The 22,774-nt window shown below is 39.2% G+C and overlaps 2 protein-coding genes across 5 annotated transcripts in view; one reads left to right on the forward strand and one right to left on the reverse strand.

The window, feature by feature from the left end:
• The window catches only part of PDE7B (phosphodiesterase 7B), a 172,110-nt gene extending 168,053 nt beyond the window's left edge, over positions 1-4,057 (forward strand). For both annotated transcript variants that reach the window (XM_017737200.1, XM_008635956.2), the window contains exon 14: positions 1-4,057. In XM_017737200.1, coding sequence (XP_017592689.1) covers positions 1-218 — 218 coding nt within the window. In that variant the 3' untranslated portion in view covers positions 219-4,057.
• MTFR2 (mitochondrial fission regulator 2) overlaps positions 1,841-22,774 on the reverse strand; it is a 26,927-nt gene continuing 5,993 nt past the window's right edge. The window contains exons 6-10 of one of the 3 annotated variants that reach the window (XM_017737203.1): positions 21,724-21,910; positions 20,089-20,223; positions 18,600-19,959; positions 3,801-8,155; positions 1,841-2,105 (exon numbers count right to left, since the gene is read on the reverse strand). In XM_017737203.1, the coding sequence (XP_017592692.1) occupies positions 20,125-20,223; positions 21,724-21,910 (286 nt within the window). In that variant the 3' untranslated portion in view covers positions 1,841-2,105; positions 3,801-8,155; positions 18,600-19,959; positions 20,089-20,124. Of the gene's footprint in view, positions 2,106-3,800; positions 8,156-18,599; positions 20,224-21,723; positions 21,911-22,774 lie in introns of all 3 variants that reach the window. The other 2 variants (XM_017737201.1, XM_008635957.2) reach the window with 2 other exon arrangements.

Raw genomic sequence — 22,774 nt, forward strand, 5'->3', positions numbered from 1 at the left:
GGTTCATGACATACATCGTTGAGCCACTCTTTGAGAGGTGGGCCCAGTTTACAGGCAACACTCCCCTATCTGAAAATATGCTAAACCATCTCAGGAGGAACAAGACCAAGTGGAGAAGTTTGCTCCACAAGCAACACAGCAGTAGTAGGAGCAATGACCACTCAGGCCAAGTGACTGGCAGCCAGGAACAGACTTTAAATGAAGAAGAGACTCCTTAGTGGCAGCTTTGCACTTTTCCTTCTAGCACTGCTATCTCTGTCTTGGTCACAGCAGCAAACAAGGTCCCGGGGAGCCAGGAGCCTGTTGGCAACACCGTGCAAAGGGAAGAAATGGCAAAGCTCTGAGGGTCCTCACGAGCAGCCCACAGTTCTGCTGGGTTTCTTTCTGATCTTCACGTTCCTCTCCCCCTCTCCATTCTGCGCATGCCTGATGCCATTCGCCACTCCTGATCCCGAACTGCCCCAATGCGGAGTCCCAGTCAGCATCAGGGAAGCCAGGCCATGAAGCAGGGAGGATCACTGAGAGAACAGGGGGCACAGAGAGGCACTTTTGGTCATCTTTTCATTTACCATGAGTCATATTGTGACATATGTATATAGGCCCAGAGCACCACCACCTTTCCAGGCTGGCAGCTGGGCTGCACATTAAACCACCAGCATCTCCAGCATCCAGAGGACATGGACTGAGCAGGACAGTGCTCACAGAGGGCAGAGAGTCGGGTTGTTTTAGTAGTTAAAAACCTTTTTAACTTTTGTATTCTGTGCACTAAACAACAGATTCTGTAAACCTTGGACTGAAGTTACTCTCCGTATACACACCTCCAGTGTAACAACGCTCGTTTTGGTAATCATTTTTATGCCACTTTGGGTAAAAGACGGGCATCTTCTCATTGCAAGGAACAGTATTCCCTCGCAGCCGAAAGGGAAGGTGTAGTACAGTCTAAACCTTTGAAACACGAACAGATCTATCTTTTGAGTACTGTTTCAAGTTACCTGTTTATATTCATGTGTACATTTTCTGTAAATACAAAGCGCTACTGATTCCCATGCCAAAATACTGGAGTACTGTGGGATGATTGCTACCTGTAAAAACATTGGCACTGTGAACAGAATACTGTTAGTTTTAATACAAGAGAAAGCATTTGTAAATATGGTATAGAGTTTATTAATATACACCATTGTTTGTGGATAAAAGCCTTAACTTTCAGCATCCTTCATCTTCTGATAGCTGCCAAAATCATATGATTATGAGATTCAATTCTGAACTGCCTTTCCACTATCCAAGGTGTATCAAAGGTCATTAAGGAATGAAGTCTGGCAGGATAACTTCTTGAAAACTTCAAACACATTCCATATGGGTCCGTGTTGTTAATCCATGGCACCTTGCACATTCAGTCTAGGCAAATGTTTTCACAGAGCCTGAAGTTTTAAGTTCAAAAAAACCCCCAAGCCCCACAGCAACACCACATGCTTTGACAGTTCAACCTGATTACCATTTATTCAAGAGTGTGAATTTTTACTAAATAGCTTAGTGATCTACAAAACGATCATTCTAATAGTTCTGGAGTTTGGCTGTTTTCTCCAGAGATGTTGCAGTGTAGCTGATTTTTTTCCCCACATTCCCTCCTTAGATAGTCAGCATCAAAATGCATTTGTATTTTTCTTTTAATTAAAAGAATACTTCAACTGACTTCTTAGATTAGTCTCAGTCAATGAAGGAAAAAAATGTGTTGCAGTCAGACTATTAAGAAAAATCCTCTTAGCTGTCATAGTGGCTGAGGAATTTTCTACGATCTCATGTTTGTGAAAGACACTTGGCCTTAACTATGCCATGAACAACCTCAGTTTGGAAAGTCTTTATTAAACTTCACATAAGCTTCCACCATTTCAATGAGATTGTATTCTCAGACACTACTGCATTGCACCGAAGGGATTGTCCCCTGCTCCTCTGCCCCCAGGAAGAATAACTGCATTCAGGTGAAGTACAGCGTTGTTGTGAACCCCCCGTGCATCCAATCTGTACAGCTGCTTTCCAGAAGAACAAGCAGGTACGGCCAGGTAGTCACGTTTGGATAGTCACCTTTGGATGTGAAGACCTTGAAGAGGCTGACAAAGAAAGAGCTTTTTAAGTTGGTGTTGGAGAAGCATGAGATGTTTACTCATAAAAGTGCAAGGGAAAATAAATTACATTTTTCTCAATTACAGGGGATATTGCGTTGATGAGAGAAAGTTCATGCTCATAAGGTGACTAAAGGAAAATAAAAAGCATGAGTTTAGTGAAGGATGATCTACTCCACTAATTCTTTGTGTGTATCTTCAGAGAAAAGAGGCTGAAACCCAGTGAAGTAGGAAGGTGCAAAGCACAGTGAGCACACGAAGCACTCCAGCAATGTTTTTCTGCCCCCCCACTGTCATGTAAGGTGCAACTAGTAGAAAACCTCCTCTTCCTCGCACTAATCTAAATGAGATTCACGTAATAGAAGGACCACAGCAAGCAAAGGGCACTCGAGAGAGTTGTAGTAGATTTAAATTTTTTCTAACTACAGGACATAAATGTCTTCTTAACCACATGGGGGTGGTAGGGGTGGAAGCACCACCACTTTGCAGCTTTTTAGGTGTACCTTTCCTTCTGACAGATGTAGGACAATTATTAGGACATTACATGAGCGATGTAATGTGCTGCTTAGAAGCACTTAAGTCCATACAAAAGGATGTGATTTCCCATGTTTTATCTTTTTACTGAGAAATAGAAGCCCTTTTCCATCTAGTTCAAAGAATTTTTAAAAAATGTTCTGAAATTTAGTTAAACCCAGCGTCTAGCAGCATAAAAAGCTCTTGACAGAAACCTGTTGAGCTGTTTCTGAAGAGCTTCCCGAAAATAGGTCCAACAGGAAGGCTTAGTGACAAATCAGATTTTGTTACAGCCACCTTAAACCCCAGCCCTTTTCTACAAGTGGAACCTATGGGGTCCATTACAAGTTTGTTCTTACCAAGTTAAAAATTCTCAACTTTAAAAAGCTGTTCTGAAAATTATCAGGCTGTGGGGGATTTTGGTGCACTGAACATACCTGCTAGATTTCCATCACCTTGTCTAATGAAACAGTGCTTTAAATTGGTTCAGAGTGGCCCCAGCAATGCTTCTGTGCTTGTGAGCCAAGCCCATTACACAGGTTTGGGCCTGGGCCAGTTTGCCTCAGGTGCTCCCGACAGAAGTGCTGGGAAAGGTTAGGCTGTGGCAGCCAGATCCCCTGGGGTCTGTAATGCAAAATGCAACCATTTGATTGCCCGTAGAAACCATAACAGGCTGCAGCCGATCCAACAGCACCAGTGCTCGGCACATGCAGTTGTGACACATACTTGGTATTCTCTGGTTTGGGGGGCATTTCTGCACTGGGGTTTCACTGCAGGATGCCAACAGGCTGCTGATGCACAAAATAGTAAAGCGATGCAGATAACACAGATCTTGGTGGTGTCAGCCCTATCAGCCACTTTACAGAAAGCCCTTGTAAATTATTTTTCCTTCTTACTTGGGCCAGTGCAGCTGAAAGATTTTCAAGTTTTCAAACTGAGTTAAGGTTTTCATATATGGAAAACGGAAAAAAGCTGTGAAAAGCAGGATGTTAAAATGTTTTTATGCCTCACAAATGCAATTCAATTAAAATCTAGCTCCTCTAAATGAAGATTTCATACCATCTAAGAGGCAATTCTGTATAATAACAACAATAATAAGTGATAATAAATGAAAATCTTAGGCTGGTTAAAATAATGCATACATATGCATTAAGTAAAGATTTTACCTACCATTGTGATTTTAAGTGTCAGTGGTCCAGCCACCAGTCAAATGGAGAATAAAAGGACTATTGGCAGCATGTACCTTTGGAATACAAGGAACAAAGAGGAGTAGCTGAGATTAAGTGGAGTCCATGGAGGAAAAACAAAAAAACAAAACACATGATCTGCAGTTGTATCTAAGATAATCTACAGCACAGGTCAATTGTTTTTGTATAAACTCGGTTTTAATGAAGAAAACCAAAGTCTCCCCAACAATTAATGAGAAAGCTGTAAATGACATAAGGCTGTTGTTACACTCCATAGCGATCTCACCAGCTCTTGCAGTCTGTGGTTTAAATTTCTGTTAAAAGTTTGCATCAAATTAGACACAGAAGGCACACTTAGCCCTTCCAAATGACTTCTCCTCAGAAAGGAGAAACTCAAGTAGTCACAATTTTATTTTCAGGTACCAGCCAGGGTACCAGCCATAATTTATTACCTTATATTTTAAGTCACTCAGCTGTCCATAAAGTATGCCCATTTCCCTCCTGATGCCACCACGACCCCCGTGGCCCACAAAAATCAGTAATTAAATTTGAATTAAAACCCTGCAAATCCAGAAAAAGCCACCCCAAAAAACAAAACGAAAACACAAGGCATGCTTCATGCCATGAATATGTATTCAAATTACTTTGATTGGTGCAAACTGTTGCTCTATTATTTGTTTCTATAATCCATCCAATATTTTAGGTACATAAACTTTAAGTGCAGAGCATAAGCTTGACTTGGATGTAAAATATATTCTGCTTGTCTTTGAATTCAAGATTGTATATGTCATGTTTATTGTAAAGCATTTTATATATATATATTCACATATCTTACACAGTTCTATGGGCCAAACACTGGTCCCCCCAGCTTCACTGGGACCAAGAATCAGCCCCCATATGTGCGTATATATGCCATATGCATCATTCTGAAAGGAAGCACTAGATTGTGTGAAAATGCTGTGACTGCTATGCAGTGATGCCAAGAGACTTAATTGTATCTTTTTTAACATACTGCTGTAAGTATTCATCATGTCAAAGAATGACAACTAATAAAAAAAATTAAAAAAAATAAGAGTGAAGTGTCCCAAGTTCTTTGGTAAAAGCCAGTTCATTGAAGGATCTCCTTTGTTTGCAGAAGACATTCTGGTTTGGATGCAGTGGGGTTTTTGCTGCTTGTCATTCTCTCACTGCCTCTCCTTCCTACCAACAGAATAATCACTTTCCTAGTACGCTATTTCGCTATTTCTGAGAAGAACTTTTCTCTAAATTTCCCCTTAGGCTTGCTGTATGAATATAAATGGAGTTCCCAGTAAGGAAAGCATTTCCATGTAATTTTCCTAAGCATAGAGTAGAAGGATTTTCAAACCCCAGGGAAAATGTTTCCCTGGTTAAGTACTTAAAGGAGAGTTTTCTTCTACTATTGTTTCAGTTCCAGTAATGAGTTCTCCTTAGGATCATTGGTCAGTTTTAATCTCCATTTTCTCATTTCTCAATTTCAGACCATGTTATTTATATGTGCAGCATGGCAGAGCCTTGTGAAGTTTAATTGAAAATATGAGAAGTACTGCTGTTCTACACTGATAAGTATTTCTAAGTGAGAAATACTTGTCATCATTGATGGATATCACTGCAGGGACTCTTCTTGACTTTGACAACATTTCTAAAGCCAAAATTCATTTGTACCTCAAAGTGTTCAATAACAATACTCACACAGTTCATGCCATGCAAATAGTACAGTTGAACCAAATATGGGAGCTGGAAATAGATTTTGTTTCAGTGCTATTTAGCCAACATTTTAAATTTAAACTTTTCTAAAAAAAAAATCCACTCTTCAGAATCACAGTGTTTTCATGTGTCCCCCAGATGCAAGCAGAACTGCAAAATAGATTTTAGAATGAAGCCCCCTAGAGATCTGTCCTGTATAGGGTTGGAGTTGTGATGGTTTCCCCAGGAGCAGTTCTTCATGGTCAGCATTGGAAAACTGCTCCATTTTCCGTAACAGATTTAACAGTGTTATTTTCAAGTACAGCTAAGTCAATACATCTTCCCACTCTGCACAGGCACTGTCTGGATGGAGGCGGATGTTTAATGGTTCAAAACAAAAAATGCAGACCAGCAAGTTAAAATGTATCAATGAACAGCAAAAGAAAAATTAATTGTATGGCAATATTTTTGTCCTGGGTAAATACTTAACTATGGTTTAAAGTTCAGGTGAAGAATCTTGGGAATACAACTATTCATCAAGAGAAGAAACAGTGAGATATGTATGTGACAATCAATTATGGGACAGATAAAATGAGTGTGGTTAGAAAATACCTTGGGTTTTATCAACAGAGCAGGTTTATGGTGTCCCCAGTTCTACACTTCTCAGTCTTTTAGTGATGTTGTGTACAGTACAGTCTCAAACAGCTGTTTAGGGACAGACAGACTGAAAATGAATCACGGGTTAGAGAAGAGATAAAGTGGCTCTGCCACTAAAACCAGTGGATCATCTCACTGTATCCTGGGCTTGTTTGGCTCTTAGGCAGAGTTGCACTGAACACTATGCAACACCTTAATCCATGACAATTGGATTTTGCTACCAGCAGCAGCACTTCCTAAAAGTTACCTTGGGTGTCTGTGCAGCACCATGCAGACCTAAACACACAAGGAAGGATCGCAACAGCAGATGAATTTCATGTCAGATTTTATAGTACTACAATTTAGAGAGAAGATTTGAATTCTGTACCCTACAAAGCTCTAAATATATTGTACTAGGTTAGGAAGGGGATCTGGGTGTCTTAAGAAGTCGTAACTAAAATGGAGTATTAGAATTCATACAAACAGAGGAGTTGTCCTGTTATTTCCAGCACTCCTACCACCCAGAGATAAATTCAATTTGTGTATCAATCATCCCTCTCTAGAAAGTGCAAGTACAAGAGTGGGAAGTGCAAAGGGTGGTAAAAAGCAATTTGAATCACGAAAAACCTCGAGGAAGGAGAGAGAGAGGAAAAAATACTGCAGCTTCATTAGTACCACCTATAAAAAAAACCTCAGAACATTTGGGCAGACTGAGAGCTTCTGCTTTCCCCAAATCAAAACATGGGTAGAACAAAGTACAGCAGTACATATGGAAGTTGCTGCCATAAGAATATATTAACCTTTAACCACATAGAAAAGCTTAAAAGATTGAAATTTAGATGAAACAAAAAGGGAATTCCTGATTACAAATAAATATTACTAAAATCGTAATCCTGAAGAAAATACACTTTAATACTTAAATCCACCATTAGTTTAAAATGATGCTTTCCTGACCTACTCATGCTGCTCAGCAGCTGTTACATTCCAAATCCAGATTTTCCATTCATATGTGCAGAGGATTCCTATGAGCTTAGCTCATACATAAGCATATTTATGAAAGAAATACAGCTACCAAAAAGAAAAATCTAGTGCTACACCTACACATGTATTTGATGCCCAGCCTCATTTCTACCAACACCTGCAGACAAACTCAGGGGCTATTCCACGTCAGGCAACCAAAACGCAAAGAAACTAGGAAGCACTGGAACATATGGCAGATTCAAGGGCAGATTCAACAAGAAAAAAAGCATTGTCCCAAAGATCACTTTTTTGTACCTCCCATGCTTTGTGCCGGATAAATATATTTCAAGTCAACCTCTAGGAGGAGAAAAAATAGATACATTGGTATCATCAGCTGAGAAACCAAAACATGAGTGGAATTACTTTGTTTAAAAAAAATGTACTGTTTTGCTGGGATGAGGTTCCATGTAGGTGACAAGTAGTTTGGGACATCGCCACTACCCTCTGTGGTACCTTTGCATTTGTTTCCCTCAGTGTATCAGGAAAGTCACTGCTACCAGCTCCACCATTTCCGCATGGGATTAAGGAGTGGCCATTTGCACTTTGGTGCTTTGAAGTCCCTTCTATCAGCACTAAGGCTGAATTAAGGTGCTCACAGATGTGCATGGTAACTGCCCCGGCTCCCACATGAAAAGGAAATCTTCCTCAACACTGCCACTGCCTGAAGACTGCCTAAGTAAAGACAGGTATTAAACAAATCAAGAAACACAAATAAGATTTGGGATGGGTACATCAGCCACTCAAAATGGCTAAGTGACACTGGCATATTGGCTTTAGGTGCATAAAGGTGTGTACTAACAGAGCAAATACACTTCCTTCATTTATCTGAATTACAGCTACAAAGTAGTACAGAAATTATGTTACCTGAAGATATTAGTCAATTAAAGTGATGAAACTTGCATAAGAAGCTGTGTAGTCAATTTCCTTCTGCACTCAATCCTCACAAATCCTCTGTGCTTGGTCTATCAGGAGTCCTGTCTGGAGATGACTAAAACTGGTTATCAAGCCTCATTTTTACCTTAGATGTCTTGCCCTCATCCCCTCCCCTCTATACCTGATTATGGTCAGCTTCTTGAAAACATCAACTAATCACAAGCAACACAAAAAATAATTTGGTTTGAGAAATGATGGTATTTACTATGATTCCAATCATATGTTATATTCATCTAAAGAGCAATGTGGTTTCTGCCTCCATCTCAAGAGAAACAGGAATTCTTTCTTCTCTGAGATGCTCTGGATTTAGCTGGAAGATAGAAAGATCAGAAACTGCAGGATATCTCATGCAAGAGAGCCATAGCAAGAAGCTCACAGCTCACTTGGACAACACAGCAAGTAAATAAAATTTGTGTGAGCCTTTGCTGTCAGCCAGACATGAGAGGGGCCTACGAGACTGCTGCAACTCAGAAAGGTATTAAGTGGAAGCAAGGACTTAATGCAAGGTCACAACCCCTTTTTTTATTTTCTGTCTTCCTTGATAATTCTGGTGTTCTCCCTACATAAAATGATGGAGGGTTTATTGTAATAATGCCTGGCTTTTTGATTTCAAGAGAAACAGCTTCCTGAGGCTCAGATCCACTTCAATTCCCATCCCACTTTTTTATTAAGCATATTTTACAATGGTATGAAATATTTTCTTTTTTTTTTAGAGAGCATTTCACTTCTCCAGTTTTAAGAAAGAACAGTCAATAATATCACTATTAATGTTTGCTTAGGATGAAGCCTAAGAGAAGTGTCTGGACTTCAGCTGCCCTTTGCCAAATCCTCCATCTGCCCAAGACCTAAACATGCTGCAATATAATTGTGTGACCAATAGCCTCCATTTTCTTCTGACCAATTCCACTAATACCTATTTGTTGACAGGTTTTGAAATACAAACCACTAACAAAATGATCTGGCATTTTGACTATGGCAACTCAACAGTCATGCTGTATGAGAAATGCTAGATAGAGATGGAATTTATTTATTTGCACCGTGGTTACATTTCAGAGTGCTCCAGTGGATCAGGAATGGCACAAGGGACACCAGTACTGCTCCCACCACAAGCTGCTATAATAGAAATAACTTAATAACAGATTCACGTTAAAGGTCAAGAAGAAAATAATCACAGATCCTGAAGAGAGCTAGATGTGAAAGGACAGCTCTTACTTTACTGATAAAGGAGCACAACTTCTATGGTTTTGTGGAAAAAGTGACTTGATCACCTCCAGGTGCCTTAAAAAAATCTGTACATGTTGCTAGGGTTTTGGGGTCTTGGGTTCTTTTTTTCTTTTGACTTTATTCCTTTACCAATCCAACTGCAGTTCTTTCTTTCTGATACTTCAGTGTCATTAATTTAAAGGGAGAGCTTACATCATCACTCTTGAGTTACTTGACAGCTTGAAGTTTTGCCTGTGGGTGTTACATTGCTCTCAGGGACATCTTATATAATAATGCAGATGTCATTTTTCAGCTGGCATGGCACATCTACAAGTTTAAATTTTACTGAGATTCACGATAGAGTCTTAAATATCTGAATATCAGCAAGGAGTTCGCACCTTCAAGAGCAGCACAAGTTCCTCTGTGAAATTAAAAGTTCTTTTGAGATGTAAAACAAGTATCATAGTAAGAGCTGTTCTCTTTCTGAGACAACCTATGATAAATAGACTAGAAAATAAACATATGAGGAAGAAAAGGAAGGCACCATTGTCAAAAGGTGACAATTGTTTCACTCCATGGTTGGGTCTCTGTCAAACTAGCATTGGGTTCTACTACAGAGAAGAAATAGAGAAGAGTCACCACTTCCCACTGTGGATGTCATGCTCATTATTGAAATGCACTCTCATTTAAATTATTTTAGTTTTCACTTCCTACAACTGGTTAGTATTACATTTCTCTCTGTCACAGAAAGAAGCTTTTTGCACTTTTTTTAATCTTCATGCATTCACAGACAAATCAGGTAATTCAAACAGATTTTCTCTTTCTGAAATAATACAGTTTGAATGAAACAGCTTTATAGTTTTTCAACTGCCTGTACTAGAATGTACTTTCCTTCTGAAGACCTAACCTGCTATGGCACTATGAATGTGGCTTTTTGCCATCATCCACATCTTCATTATTTCTCTCTATGTAATTACTGGGTTTAATTATCCAAAAATTTTATCACTTATTCATTACTAAAAATATGGAACTGCATTAACCCAGTCCCATTCTCTATAATCTTGGTAGAAACACTTCCTTTCAGTGATTATTATTATCTGCCAGCTAATCAGTTCTACACCCATTTAACATCTACTTTGTGGGTAATAAAAATGCTATATTTTAATTTACGCTATTCTGTTGCGGCTATTTTTGTTAAAGATGATTTAAAACATCTATTTTACACTGCAGTCACAAGAGATCAGTCCTGTTATCGAAGTATTTGCAATCATGCAAATGGATACTATCATGCCGATTTTTTTGCCTAGAATTGACACATGCCAATTGACCAACAGTCATGTGTCTTACCCCACTTTTCTTAAAAAGAAAACTTAGATGACACAATTTTCTGAATTTCTGTATTACTGCGAAGTTTATTCAAAGTAAGTCTGAAGGGCCAGATATGTCCTTCAGCCAGCTTCTTTAGAATTTTCAGATTTAAATTCCTTAGCCATCTGTAGTTCAAAGCTTTTTATTCTAGTAAGCAGAGTTTAACTCATTCCTCCATCAGATAATTACTTCAGTGGTAATTAGTGATCCTGGGATTTTTCTAAGTAAATACATTCCACTTTTCCGAAAATCTATGCAATTCCTAAGTGAGACTTTGATTCATATTTAAGCAATGAAACAGCAACAACTTCCAAATAGAAGTGCCAGGGCCCATTACCAGGTGTGATGTTCATCATCCTCAACCTGTATTGGGCCAGCTATTCACCACTATGGTGCTCAGTCAAGATCTGGCCACATCTCATATTCTTTGAAGCTACTAAGTCTTGACTGTAAGTGAGACCTGTATGCTGGAGGATAGCAAAGGACTTAGTCCTGTGGACAAGATCCCCCATGCCTTTTATTGCACTAGAGAGGAGGAAAAAGGGGGTACATGGAAGAAAAACATTGTGAGTTGGTACAGATGTGTAGAAATAGCTCAAGTGCCTGTGGGTTCCCCAGGCAACTACCAGCTTGGAGCACTGTTACCATGCTCTTTCTCCTAGCAACAGCTCTGAGAGCTCACAAGGCACAAAGCAGGATCTCACGAATTCTGTTTATTTTCCTCGCCTTATGTCAATGTATCTTCAATATATTCTTTTATTTGTGAACTCAAAAACCTAATTTAACATCAAAAACTAGTTCAGTGTTATACAGCTAGGTTATACAGCAGATTATTTGGTAGACATAAGTGTCACTAGCAGCTGCATTGTTCTACTATACTAAATACAAACTCTACTCCTCAAATCTGAAAGAAAAGGCAATGCCACTACTGAGAAATAATAGATGGGCCGGGGATTTGCTAGAAGTCTTGAAAAACAGAGACTCCTCAGAAATGTACCTGGTAAAGCCTTAATAGAATTCTTATACATGCAGATAGTGCATATGAGAGGAACAGACAGAAGCAGCAAACAAATGGATAAAAAAATATTGGAGTGGTCAAATGAGCAGATAGGAACAGGGGGTGTTGATAAAGCCCACATTTCACCTGAGTCAAACCAAAGTACAACTTCAAACTACCTATGTTTACTATGACAAAATAGTGAGTTACAAATTATTTTCCCACTGTACATGCTGGTAAGGAGCTCCCCACTTAATAAATTAAAACCAAGAACATTGAGCTTGACACTTCTTCAGAAACACTTCCTTACAAGCAAGGAAAGAGTTTAAAAACAGCCTGGCTTATCAAGTCTGCCCCAGTAGATGACAGTCAAACATGGTATGTAAGTCAAGCAAAAACACCTGCTAGAAAAAGGATGATGGAAAAAGGTGAGTAAAATACCAGACAGATAAAATTGAGTAAGAAACAACAGAATAAACATTAAAAAGCCCCAATATTCTACAGGACAGAAACCCCTCACTTCAGTAGTAGAACACACAGCCTCTGCTATTTCAGAACTATTAACACAGATTCCTACAGTTCTCATTACAGAAAGAACAGGACAAATACTTACAGGCTGTAAACTGTAAGGTGACAAGGCATCAAACAGCCATAAGGCAACAATAACACGAGGAAAAAACTAAAACTAAGCTTACTTTAAATTTCTTCCCACTGCTCCTTTATACCAGCAGCTGTTGCTCAGTGGCAACTGCCTCCCAGCAAACACAGCTGCTGTGTTACGGCATGAGAACTATAAAGTGAAACAGAGAAGCAGTAACAATCAATCCAGTTTAACTTTCCCCACTAAATAAAATACAGACTACCAAAGAGAAAGCACAGATGGCAAGAACGAAGTTGACACTTTGAAGATCGACACTATTGAAGGTTAAAATTTATCCAGCTCTGCAAACATCCCCTCACCCAAATTTATGGATGCACCTAAACTCGTTCAAGTCACTGTGTACATGTGAGGAGCAAAGAATGTGTATGTTTACAGAAGAGCAGTATAGTCTTTCATCTGAAATAAAAAATGTGAATCGCTATGCTCCATAGTCACTTTAACTTTTAATCAGTAAAAAGCAGCATATTTTCACTTGTATAAGCTAGAAGTTATTTATACAAATTTTTGCAGTTCTGTGGCAGAATTCATAATATGTGTACTGGACCACAAAGAGAAACCTCCAATGGCCATTTTACATGGGATAAACAGGATATTTTTTTCAGGAAAAAACTACTGCCAGGTCAAGCTCTTTTCTAACTCACCACATGAAATCTTCAGCCTCTTCTCCCAGAAAATGAAATAGCAGATTTGTGAAGAGAATAAACTATCCAGGTGTTAACTTTTTATTACTCCAAATGCACATAAATAAGAGTTCATTGTAATGCTAGTAAGACAGAACCACCCACCCCTACAATTTAGTGTATATCATTATAAAAATAAAAATATAAAGGGATTAAAATTTTGTCGTGCGACTTTATGCTGACAAAGCAGAATTCCTTTTTAAAGACTTGCAACACAGACACGGTGTGACACTGCTCTCTTGTGGCTAAACACATGCAGTTCATCTGCAAAATGTAACAACTCTATATCAATTATTTTAAAGGATTTTCAAACGTATTTTAATCTATTTATTGCTGATCAGAGGTTTAAAGCAACCAGTGCCAGCTCCACCCCTGCAGACTGTAGTGCTGTTACCTAAAGTAGTCTCTGTTACCTAAAGAGAGAATTCAGACTGCTGCTTTTGCTTCTGTGTCCCATTGAAACCAAAGGCCTAAATTAGCCTTAAACAAAAGGTAAAAATACATCCATCCCAACAACAATGAAAGTCTGAACAGTCTTGATGACATACATAAATAAGCTGTTTTTAAAGCCTACTTTTGCTTTCCAGGGTGGGTGAACGTGTAAGCAGAAATGAAAATGTAAAAGAGGTCTAGAAACATAGCTGGAACAAAAGCACCATGCTGCTTTTCTTTCAGTGTGCAAAAAAACCCCAAACCAATTATTCAAATTCCCAATGCAGAAGGAGAGATCCTGCTGGCAGGATTATTGGGGAAAATAATGAATACCAAAAGAAGGGCCTTTTGATTATTATAATCAAAATTTGTAAATAATACAGCCAAATAATACTGGAAGGTGCAAAATTTCTCTGAAGTAGAAGGACAGCTGTTGGCTTTAGCGTTTACTCACAACACAGTTTTAGATATTGCCATAACTAGCACCACAATTCAAGACTGAGTTCCTCAACAAAGTGTTTCAAGGCATAACTATGGAGCATGATGGACATTGTTCTAAACCACTGAAACATCTACAAACAGCAAGCTTGTCAAAGACCCTTCCAGATTGTGCCTTTCATATTTGGCTAATTTATAAGAAACAAAAGCAGAATCATTTACACAAACAGATACAAGCATTAATTCATGTCATGTTTCTTTTTACATAACTCAAATTACTCTAACAACACATCCACTATTTATGACTTTATAAGATTCTTCCTTTTCTTACAAAAATTCTTCTATACAACTATAAAATACCTGTTCTTTTTGCTATACTGTTAACACAGAGTGACTTCAGCTTCATACTTCAACGTATTTTGAGAAATAATGAAAAAATTCCCTCTTTATATATTGGCAATTTACAGCAGGTATCCTATTTCTGCTAGTTTAGCTCCATACTTTATCTTCAGATCTTTGAAATTAAATTTCCCTTCTCTGGACACGCCCCAGCACCTCAATGTCTTTCTTGCAGTGAGGAACTCAAAACTGGACACAGAACTCAAAGTGTGGCCTCACCAATGCTGAGTACAGGGGAACAGTCACTGCCCTGGTCCTGCTGGCCACACTATTCCTGATACAGGCCAGGGTGCCACTGGCCTCCTTGGCCACCTGGGCACATGCTGGATCATGTTCAGCCACTGCCAACCAGCACCCCCAGGGCTTTTTTTTGCCAGGTGGCTTTCCAGCTGCTCTGCTCCCAGCCTGCAGCACTGCATGGGGCTGTTGTGACCCAAGGGCAGGACCCAGCACTTGGTCCTGTTGAATCTCATACAATTGGCCTTGGCCCATCGATCCAGCCTGTCCAGATCCCTCTGCAGGGCCTTCCTACCCTCCAGCAGATCAACACTCCCAGCCAACTTGGTGTCATCTGTGAACTTAACAAGAATATACTCAATCCCCACATTGAGATAAAGACAGGACTAATTCCTGGGAAATCCCACTAGTGACCAGCTGGACATAGCTCTATTCACCACCACTCTCTTGTCTAGGCTTCACCATCCAGTCAGGTTTTCACAATGCATCCATTCAAGCCATGAGCAGCCACTTTCTCCTAGAGAATGCTGTCATACATTTTACTGAAGTCCCCAGTTAGCCAGGACTGATGATAAATGATGGAAAGTGGCTTGGTGAGCATTTCCACCAGCTCCCTCAGTACCTTGGGTAGATTCCCATCTGGCCCCATAAACTTGTGCATGATCAAGTGTCGCGGCAAGTCACTGGCCATTTTCCCCTGGATTATGGGAGCTTCATTCCACTCCCTGTCCCTGTCTTCCAGCTCAGGGGGCTGGGTACCTGGGGAACAAGTGGTCTAGCTATTAAAGGCTGACACAAAGAAGGCATTAAGTACCTCAGCCTCTTCCTCCATCCTTTGTCACTATGTTTCCCCCCACATCCTGAAAAGGATCTTCTCCTTAGCCCTCCTGTCATTACTAATGTATTTATAGACATTTTTTACTGCCTTTAACTGCAGTAGCCAGACTAAGTTATAGTTGGGCTTTGACCCTTGTAATTTTCTCCCTGAGTTACCTCACAAAATCCTTGTAGTCCTCCTGAGTTGCCAGCCCCTTCTCCCAAAGGTGATAGGCCAAAGCTCCCTGTCCAGCCAGGCTGGTCTTCCACACCAGCTCATCTTTGAGTCCATGGAAACCACCTCCTCCTCTGCCACTAGCATTTTCTTCTTGAAGAATGTCCATCTTTCCTGGACTCCTTTGCCTTTTGGGGCTGCCTCCCAAGAGATTCACGCAGCCAGACTCTCCTAGACAGGCCAAAGTCTGTCCTGCAGAAGTCCAGGATAGCAGTTCTATTGACTCCCCTCCCTACTTCTCTGAGAACTGAAAACTCTAGTGTTCTGTGATTACTGTGCCCAAGATGCCACCAATCATGACATCACCCACCAGTCCTTCTCTGTCTGCACACAACAGCCACAGCAGGGCACCTTCCCCACTGTAAACTATTCACTTTCACACAGATGTGCAACAATGTGCTAAAATATCCCACACAATTAATTGATTATTCAGATAAACCTAGAAGGTAATACAGATGTAGCTGAAGTCAGTGTCACTATGAAAAATGTACTGGTAAATCGCATAGGGATCTGAGGACCTGGTAGAGGAATGAGGATGATAAATATCTCTGAGGTACCTACAATCACTGGCAAACACATTTCACATAAGTTGAAGTGAAATTTGGCTGCAGACCTCGCTTAACACTGGGACATCAGCTGTTTCAATAGTCTGGCCTGCAGAACTTCCTTTCCCCAAGGCATCTGATCAGTAACTTAAGGCTAACTTGTTTAGCAGGTTCCCTTTGTCAGTTTGGCTTTTGCAAGAACCCCGTATACCATTTTACTACTTAGGTGGGACTAAAGGACAATGTCTTTCCTGACAAGAAAAATAGACTGAAGGCAGTGAATACTGTTGCACACTCTCTGCTCTGCCTTTATCCAAAAATTCTGTACCTACACATACAGAGAGATTATATAGATTAATTATATATTAATATAATAATTAATAGATATGAGATTATGTATCAGATTAATTGTCCCTCACAAGTAGTATCTGGATAGGTCTGGTATGTTACAGGAGTATGTCAGCAGTGATATTCTGACAGTAATTGTCAGGTGATTGCTTTCATTAGTCTCCTTGTAATGGGAAGCTCACTGATAGAGAACTCAAATCTTTTAGGATCCCCTCGAAGAAAATCTGTAGTAATGTTTTTAAAGGACTGCATTATACTTTTCCTTCTACCCTTCTTACTCAAAACATTTGAAACAGTTACTCTGGTTTCAATTTTATCAGCTGGAAAATTGGATATAACATACATACTTTTAAAGTCTTTCTAGTAGAAAAACAAAGCCAACTTTCATTCCAGTGACCACCCCAGCATCTCCTGAAGGAAGACATCCTGCCCAAAAATTCACTGGGAGTGGTAGGAAATTAAATTTTTCGGACTTCTCCAGTGATAAGAAAACACAACCTTTCACAAGATTGTTCCAGCAGACCAATAGAGGACTCATGTTCCTGAGTCTCTTCCTCCTCTCCCAGATCAATAGTACAACTCCTGAGTTGCATTGTGACAGAGCAATTCACTCAGGGACCTTACGCGAACAAGGGTATTTGTAGGTAAAACAGGGAATGGATTCCAGGTGGGCACGGGAAGCTTCAGAGAACCTAAAACTGCTTCCAAGTTGTTGATACAGAAGTCTTAGTCAAAGAAAATTAGATGACAAAGCCAGGTTTCCATCAGTTCTGAAAGAAAAACCTCTGCAACGAGTGATCGAACTTTTCATTACTAACTATTCCGAAGCTTTGGAACGTCTTAGCACTGAAAACTGTCTGATGTTACCGGATGCCACCTATTAATTTTCTCTTTTTTGTTTCTTTTCTTCTTTGACTCTGTTTCCTGAGTTCTTTTACTCAGAGTTCGAATTAAAATATAGGAGACCAGGAGTTTATCTTCGGACTTAGATGTTTATTATATCTTATCTATATTACAGCTGCACAGAGTGTGCCTCTAAGTTAACAAGGTGAAAATGGCCCTGAGTTCTAACTTCCAAGGTCTTTTAAGGTCCAAATTACCCAGTTATGGAAAGCCAAGTAATTTGTTTTTATTTATAATCCAATAACTAACTATTCATGATCCGCGCTGCGGGTTTTTTGACCCAATACCAGAACACCCAGATTTGTGAAGAGGGAGAAAAGAAGAAGAGTTAATTCACACCCAAAATCCTCCATATTGTTACATATATCCCATAAACCTAAATTTTTTACATCTCTACATATTCCACCCAGTGATATAACTTTTAATTACACAGCAACAACCTCACAATTTAAGAAGCCTTTCCCAAGGCTTCAGGTCAAATGCAGTGTGCTTCTGAGGATCACTGTCTGTCAGCACTGAAAGGCTGAAATTCTCAGAACTCAGGGTTCCAACAGCCACCCACAGACTTCTTTACATCTCGAACTACATAAAATAAAGAATCTGTTCTCGTAACGTGTAGATGGGGGAAAAAAAGTCACGTCCCATGACTTATTCTTTTCCCCAAGGAAGCAGATCAGCTATAAACTGTGTATCACTGCATAATTCACATCAGAATGACAAAAATCAGAGAGTATCCCAACAACCAGAAGGGTCACACAGCTCACTAAAATTTGCAGATGCTTCTGATACTAGGTAATTGTCTTAAGAGGTACCGAGAAATTTCTCAGAAGTCCCTTCTAAAGTGAAGACACTTCCAAAGCCAAAATTCTCACCGCAAACTGCTCCTGTTGGCCAAACTTCTAGCTAAATGATGAACCCTTGGGAGAACAGAAAAACTGCAAAAGGAGTCCAAAATAATAGTTCTTCCTGAAGAGAAGAAACTATTGGTCACATAAAGCAACTGATGTAGGGGAGAAAGTATAGTATCAAGGGCTTTGCATGCAATTCAGTCTCTCAAAGAAAGAATTCCATCCTGTTTGTCAGTCACAACAGCATGGCCACAAACCCCAAAACGCCCTGGATCTAGAGTGCTGATATAAACCAGGAGATACTTGTTCCACCTCACCACACTGCAGGTACTGAGTAAGAGGGAGCCAATTCATAGCCCTTATGCTCACTGGGACTCACCTGCCTTTGTGTACTCTTCAGCGGGCACTGCGTGGACTTCCTTCACTGTTGCTCCCTGCTGCCCTTGTACAGCAGAGGCCAGAGCAGCAGACAAAAGACAACGAGGAGCTTTAATGGAAGAGGGTAAAATTTCCAAGTATGGGGCCGAGCTGGATATTCTGTATGGATTTCAGAGCAATTGTCAAGTTTAGCTAGAAAAAGCAGCAAATGAGTATTTTGGAAGAAAGCAAATGCCAAACGGTTATGGACCAATCAAGGAATGGGAGAGTATGATAAAGTTTAATAATTACTTAATCCAGAAGAAATAAACACCTAGAGGATTTAATTTTAGAAGCGTAATATATCAAGTCATTTAAGCTGCAGTTTTAGTCAAAAAGGTAATTTTTAAAACCAAAATGCAAGTATGGTATTTGCACACTAATTTCTTACAACAATGGAAGTAAGATTCAGCTGTAAGAGAGGATGCAGCTGTCAGTCTACTCTGTGTAAGTAAGGGGGGAAATAGAGACACAGGATATAAGGAACACATTCAACAGTCTGACAGGATTTGGGTTTTATACATCAGGATTCCTAGACAAAAGATTACGTGAAGGCAGCTACTGAAAGCAATGGATCATAACAGATTTGTAAATAAGTGGCTCCATTAAGTACTTTGGCAGGAAAAAATATAAGCTGTTCTTTAATTAGTTTTAGATAATTCAATTTAAGAACTTGTCTAATACGATCAGTTCTTAAGATACAAAGGAGTCTGCAACACAAAATACCACTACCACACACATCTAACAATATGGAAGGAAATTTTATTTTATAAGCTCTTGTGAACAAAACTGAGTTAGATGCACATGCCAAATAGGAATTAATATTTACTTACATACGGAATTTAGACTGTGTGCAAGCAGATCTCTCTACAAGGTCTTTTTTACACCTCAAAACGCAACTCCCCCATATTACAGGCATTTAATAGATGACCTGCAGGTTAATTACAGCACAAAGTTCCACAAACATGAAAGCTCATCTCCTGACCCAAAATAAATTAGAAAACTGTTTGCACATGGAATAAGGAGATGCATCAGTAAACTGCCAAGAATACCAAGGCAACTATGCCACTCTCATGAAAAAGTATTACCATTATACACAGTAGTTATAACACACTAACAAAAAGTTTACACTTCCTTGTTATTTACACTGGAGTGCAAACAGAGCATATACCTCAGCCCTCACAGCAATAAATTTTTGTTTTCCCCATACAAACACTGCTTTCTTGAACTTCCCAGGTTCCAAAGACACTGCTCCATAGCAATGGAAGCCTTCTTTCAGTTCTGTGCTTCTTGTAAAAGCATCACATTCACAAGTTTAGCTACTGAGAAACCAAAGAGAAGGAAGAGGTAATTTTACAAACCCTGCAACACCCAAACTTCAACAGCATAGGAAATATATGTTCTAGAACAACATGTTACAGCACCTTACAGCAGTTTCAAAGTGGACCCACCACTTAAACAAACTGAATTTTCCTTGGAAGTCTCCACTAAATATGAGCTCTTGCTTTCCATGCTGGTACCTGCTTAACTCCATCAGTTCTTGTAAGGCTGGGTTTTGCATTTGGCTTCAGACTGCAGCATCCAACCTGGGGAGCAGGGATAGAATTAAAACTATACCCAAAAACTGAATTAGAAGATGTTTACAAGAAAAACATTTTGGAAGAGTTGTTGCACTTCTCTCAACATAGAAAGAATGAAATAGTAGGTCTGTGCAATTGGTTTAAATACATCCATTCTTCAAAACACTAAACAGTTAACAATTAGAGACTTGGTTACAAATTCGTAAGATTATTCTGCTTTAACTAGAAAAATTCCGTATTTTTTTGTACCTACTCCTGAGCATGCTGGCCTTAAGCAGTCTCTCTTCCAGGACTTTATAATCCAGCTGTCAGATCCTGGAACAAAAGCTATTCCATATACAAGATGTTCCAGGAGCTATTTCTGATCTTTTTATCTGGAATTAGGTATGTCAGCTATGAAGTGCAATAGTCCACAGCATCCAAAATACCAGCATGGTTATTTTTAAGATGTTTTAATTTTTCCCTTCAGGAAAAAAAAAAAGTCAAAGAAATTTATTAAGACTGCACCAGAACTGTTGACACGCTGCAGTCTGTAAAATATATGCTTGGAAAATCATGGTGGCAACTGAAATAAATAAAATAAAATCATTATAGCTAGCAAGAGGAACACACACACATTAGTTTTTCTCAAGTTTTCAGCTACACAGCTAGACACATGTAAGAGCAGCCTCCAAACAGTAGTTCTGCATTACTATTTCCCTCCATTAGGATAACAAACGCCACAGCCCAAATCTTTTATGTCACTCTCACAATAAACAGAATTACTAAGCAGAGAGACAGTTTAAATTAGTGCCACATATTTCTATCCATCTCATCTGAGCAGTTCTGAGGTTTGTGGAAATGCCTAACAACAAACCAACAGCACTGCTGGACTGTATAAGCTGAGGTAGCTGGCACAGGCTGATCTACAGAAATCAGTGCTCAGAATCACCTTAAGTCTAAAGGCTCTGCCAACCACTTCTTTGTTTCTAGGAAAAACTGTATTCTTCATGGGCTTTACAAGAGAATCACAACTCGTTTTGGATAAACATTCAAACCATGTGAAAACTACACTCAAAAAAAAATATTACAGACTATGCATTTATTTTCATTTCTGAAAAGTTAGTGTATATTAGTCAGACCTTTCTGTACCTACCTAACATCCTTATTTGAAAAATTAGTCAGTAACTACGTAAATACACATTAAACTACTTAAATTCTATGCATGGATACCTGCCAGGTACCATCAAGCTAATGTCCATAGTTCAATCAAGTATGAGCTGAATTTTTAAAATCAGTCTTCTAAGCTTCTTCTCTTTACACGTCTAGAAGTGCACTGACCAGTCTAAATCCACCCAAAACAATTTGAGATTTTCTGCTTTGATTATACTTTAAAGAAAGTAACTACCTAGGCTGATGGCTTAGAAAATTTTAGAGAAGTTCTAGGCTTGTGAAAATCCTGCAACTATCCATGAAAACAGCAGTCAATTCAAGAATACAAATGCACATTTTTATATAAAAACATACCACTGGCACCTCAGGACTAGAAAATGGAGAGCTATCAAAAGAATGATTTTCTTTGTCCAGGGAATCATCTTCATCATAGTTTTTATGTGCAAACTTCTGCTTTAGAGCATGAGTTAGTAGAGCAACTGGATCCCAAGCCGAACTTTGCCTCTTTTCGGGTCTAGAAAGAGGAGTACCTCCAGGAGACCTACGAACAAAGAAAAATAAATTACTGTCTCCTGACTCTAATCCTGTGCTGACTGATCTAGAGACACGACTTCTGTAAACACCCTATCCAATAAATCCCTAAACACCGCTGTAACTTTAAAGCAATTCATCAAATACAACTGATACAATTACACCCAATTTGTCAGCCACATTCTTAGCCTGAAAACACAACGCTGTTACATGAAGAAAAATTGCAGTAAATCAACACAAAGTGTTAAAGTATTGCAAATCAATAATGAGAAAAAAAAAAAAAAGGCAAAATTGCAATTTTTATACCAAGTCATTTATAAGTTATATAAAAGCATGTTAATGGGAATGTCCCACCAAAGTATTTCATAATCACTGTGAACACAATTTAATTTAAATTTTATTCATTTTAAGTTCATTTAAATTCAAAACTGAAAACAGCACCTACACCCCAAAACTTACTATAAATGTGGAAGCTAGTGACTAGTCCAAGACAATAGATCATAAGAAGACTTTCTAACCATTGAGATACCTAGCAGGAGCAGGGTGGAAAAATCTAGAGGTGTTCAGACTTCTGCTGGTAAAGTGCTGTCTCCAGGCTGGTGATTTGTACCTAATAACGCACACTGACATCACCAAGTTCTAAGCCTGGCAGTTACAGTAAATGTTGCTTAACACAAAACCTGAGAGGATTGAGTTCACACTTCCTATAAAAACAAGCCCTCAAGAGCACTTGAACAATGTGTAAGATGGTGCTTGGGTGGTAGAAACTGGGATCTTTAGGCTTCTAATTTCTGAAAACAGAGGACTTCCGTTTGCAGTGCACGCATTAAACTACTGTCAGAAAGATTGGAACAACTCTGATCATCATTACTCC

Source organism: Corvus brachyrhynchos, unplaced genomic scaffold (assembly GCF_000691975.1).
Source record: "Corvus brachyrhynchos isolate BGI_N302 unplaced genomic scaffold, ASM69197v1 scaffold6, whole genome shotgun sequence".
In the NCBI taxonomy this organism is placed as follows: Eukaryota; Metazoa; Chordata; class Aves; order Passeriformes; family Corvidae; genus Corvus; species Corvus brachyrhynchos.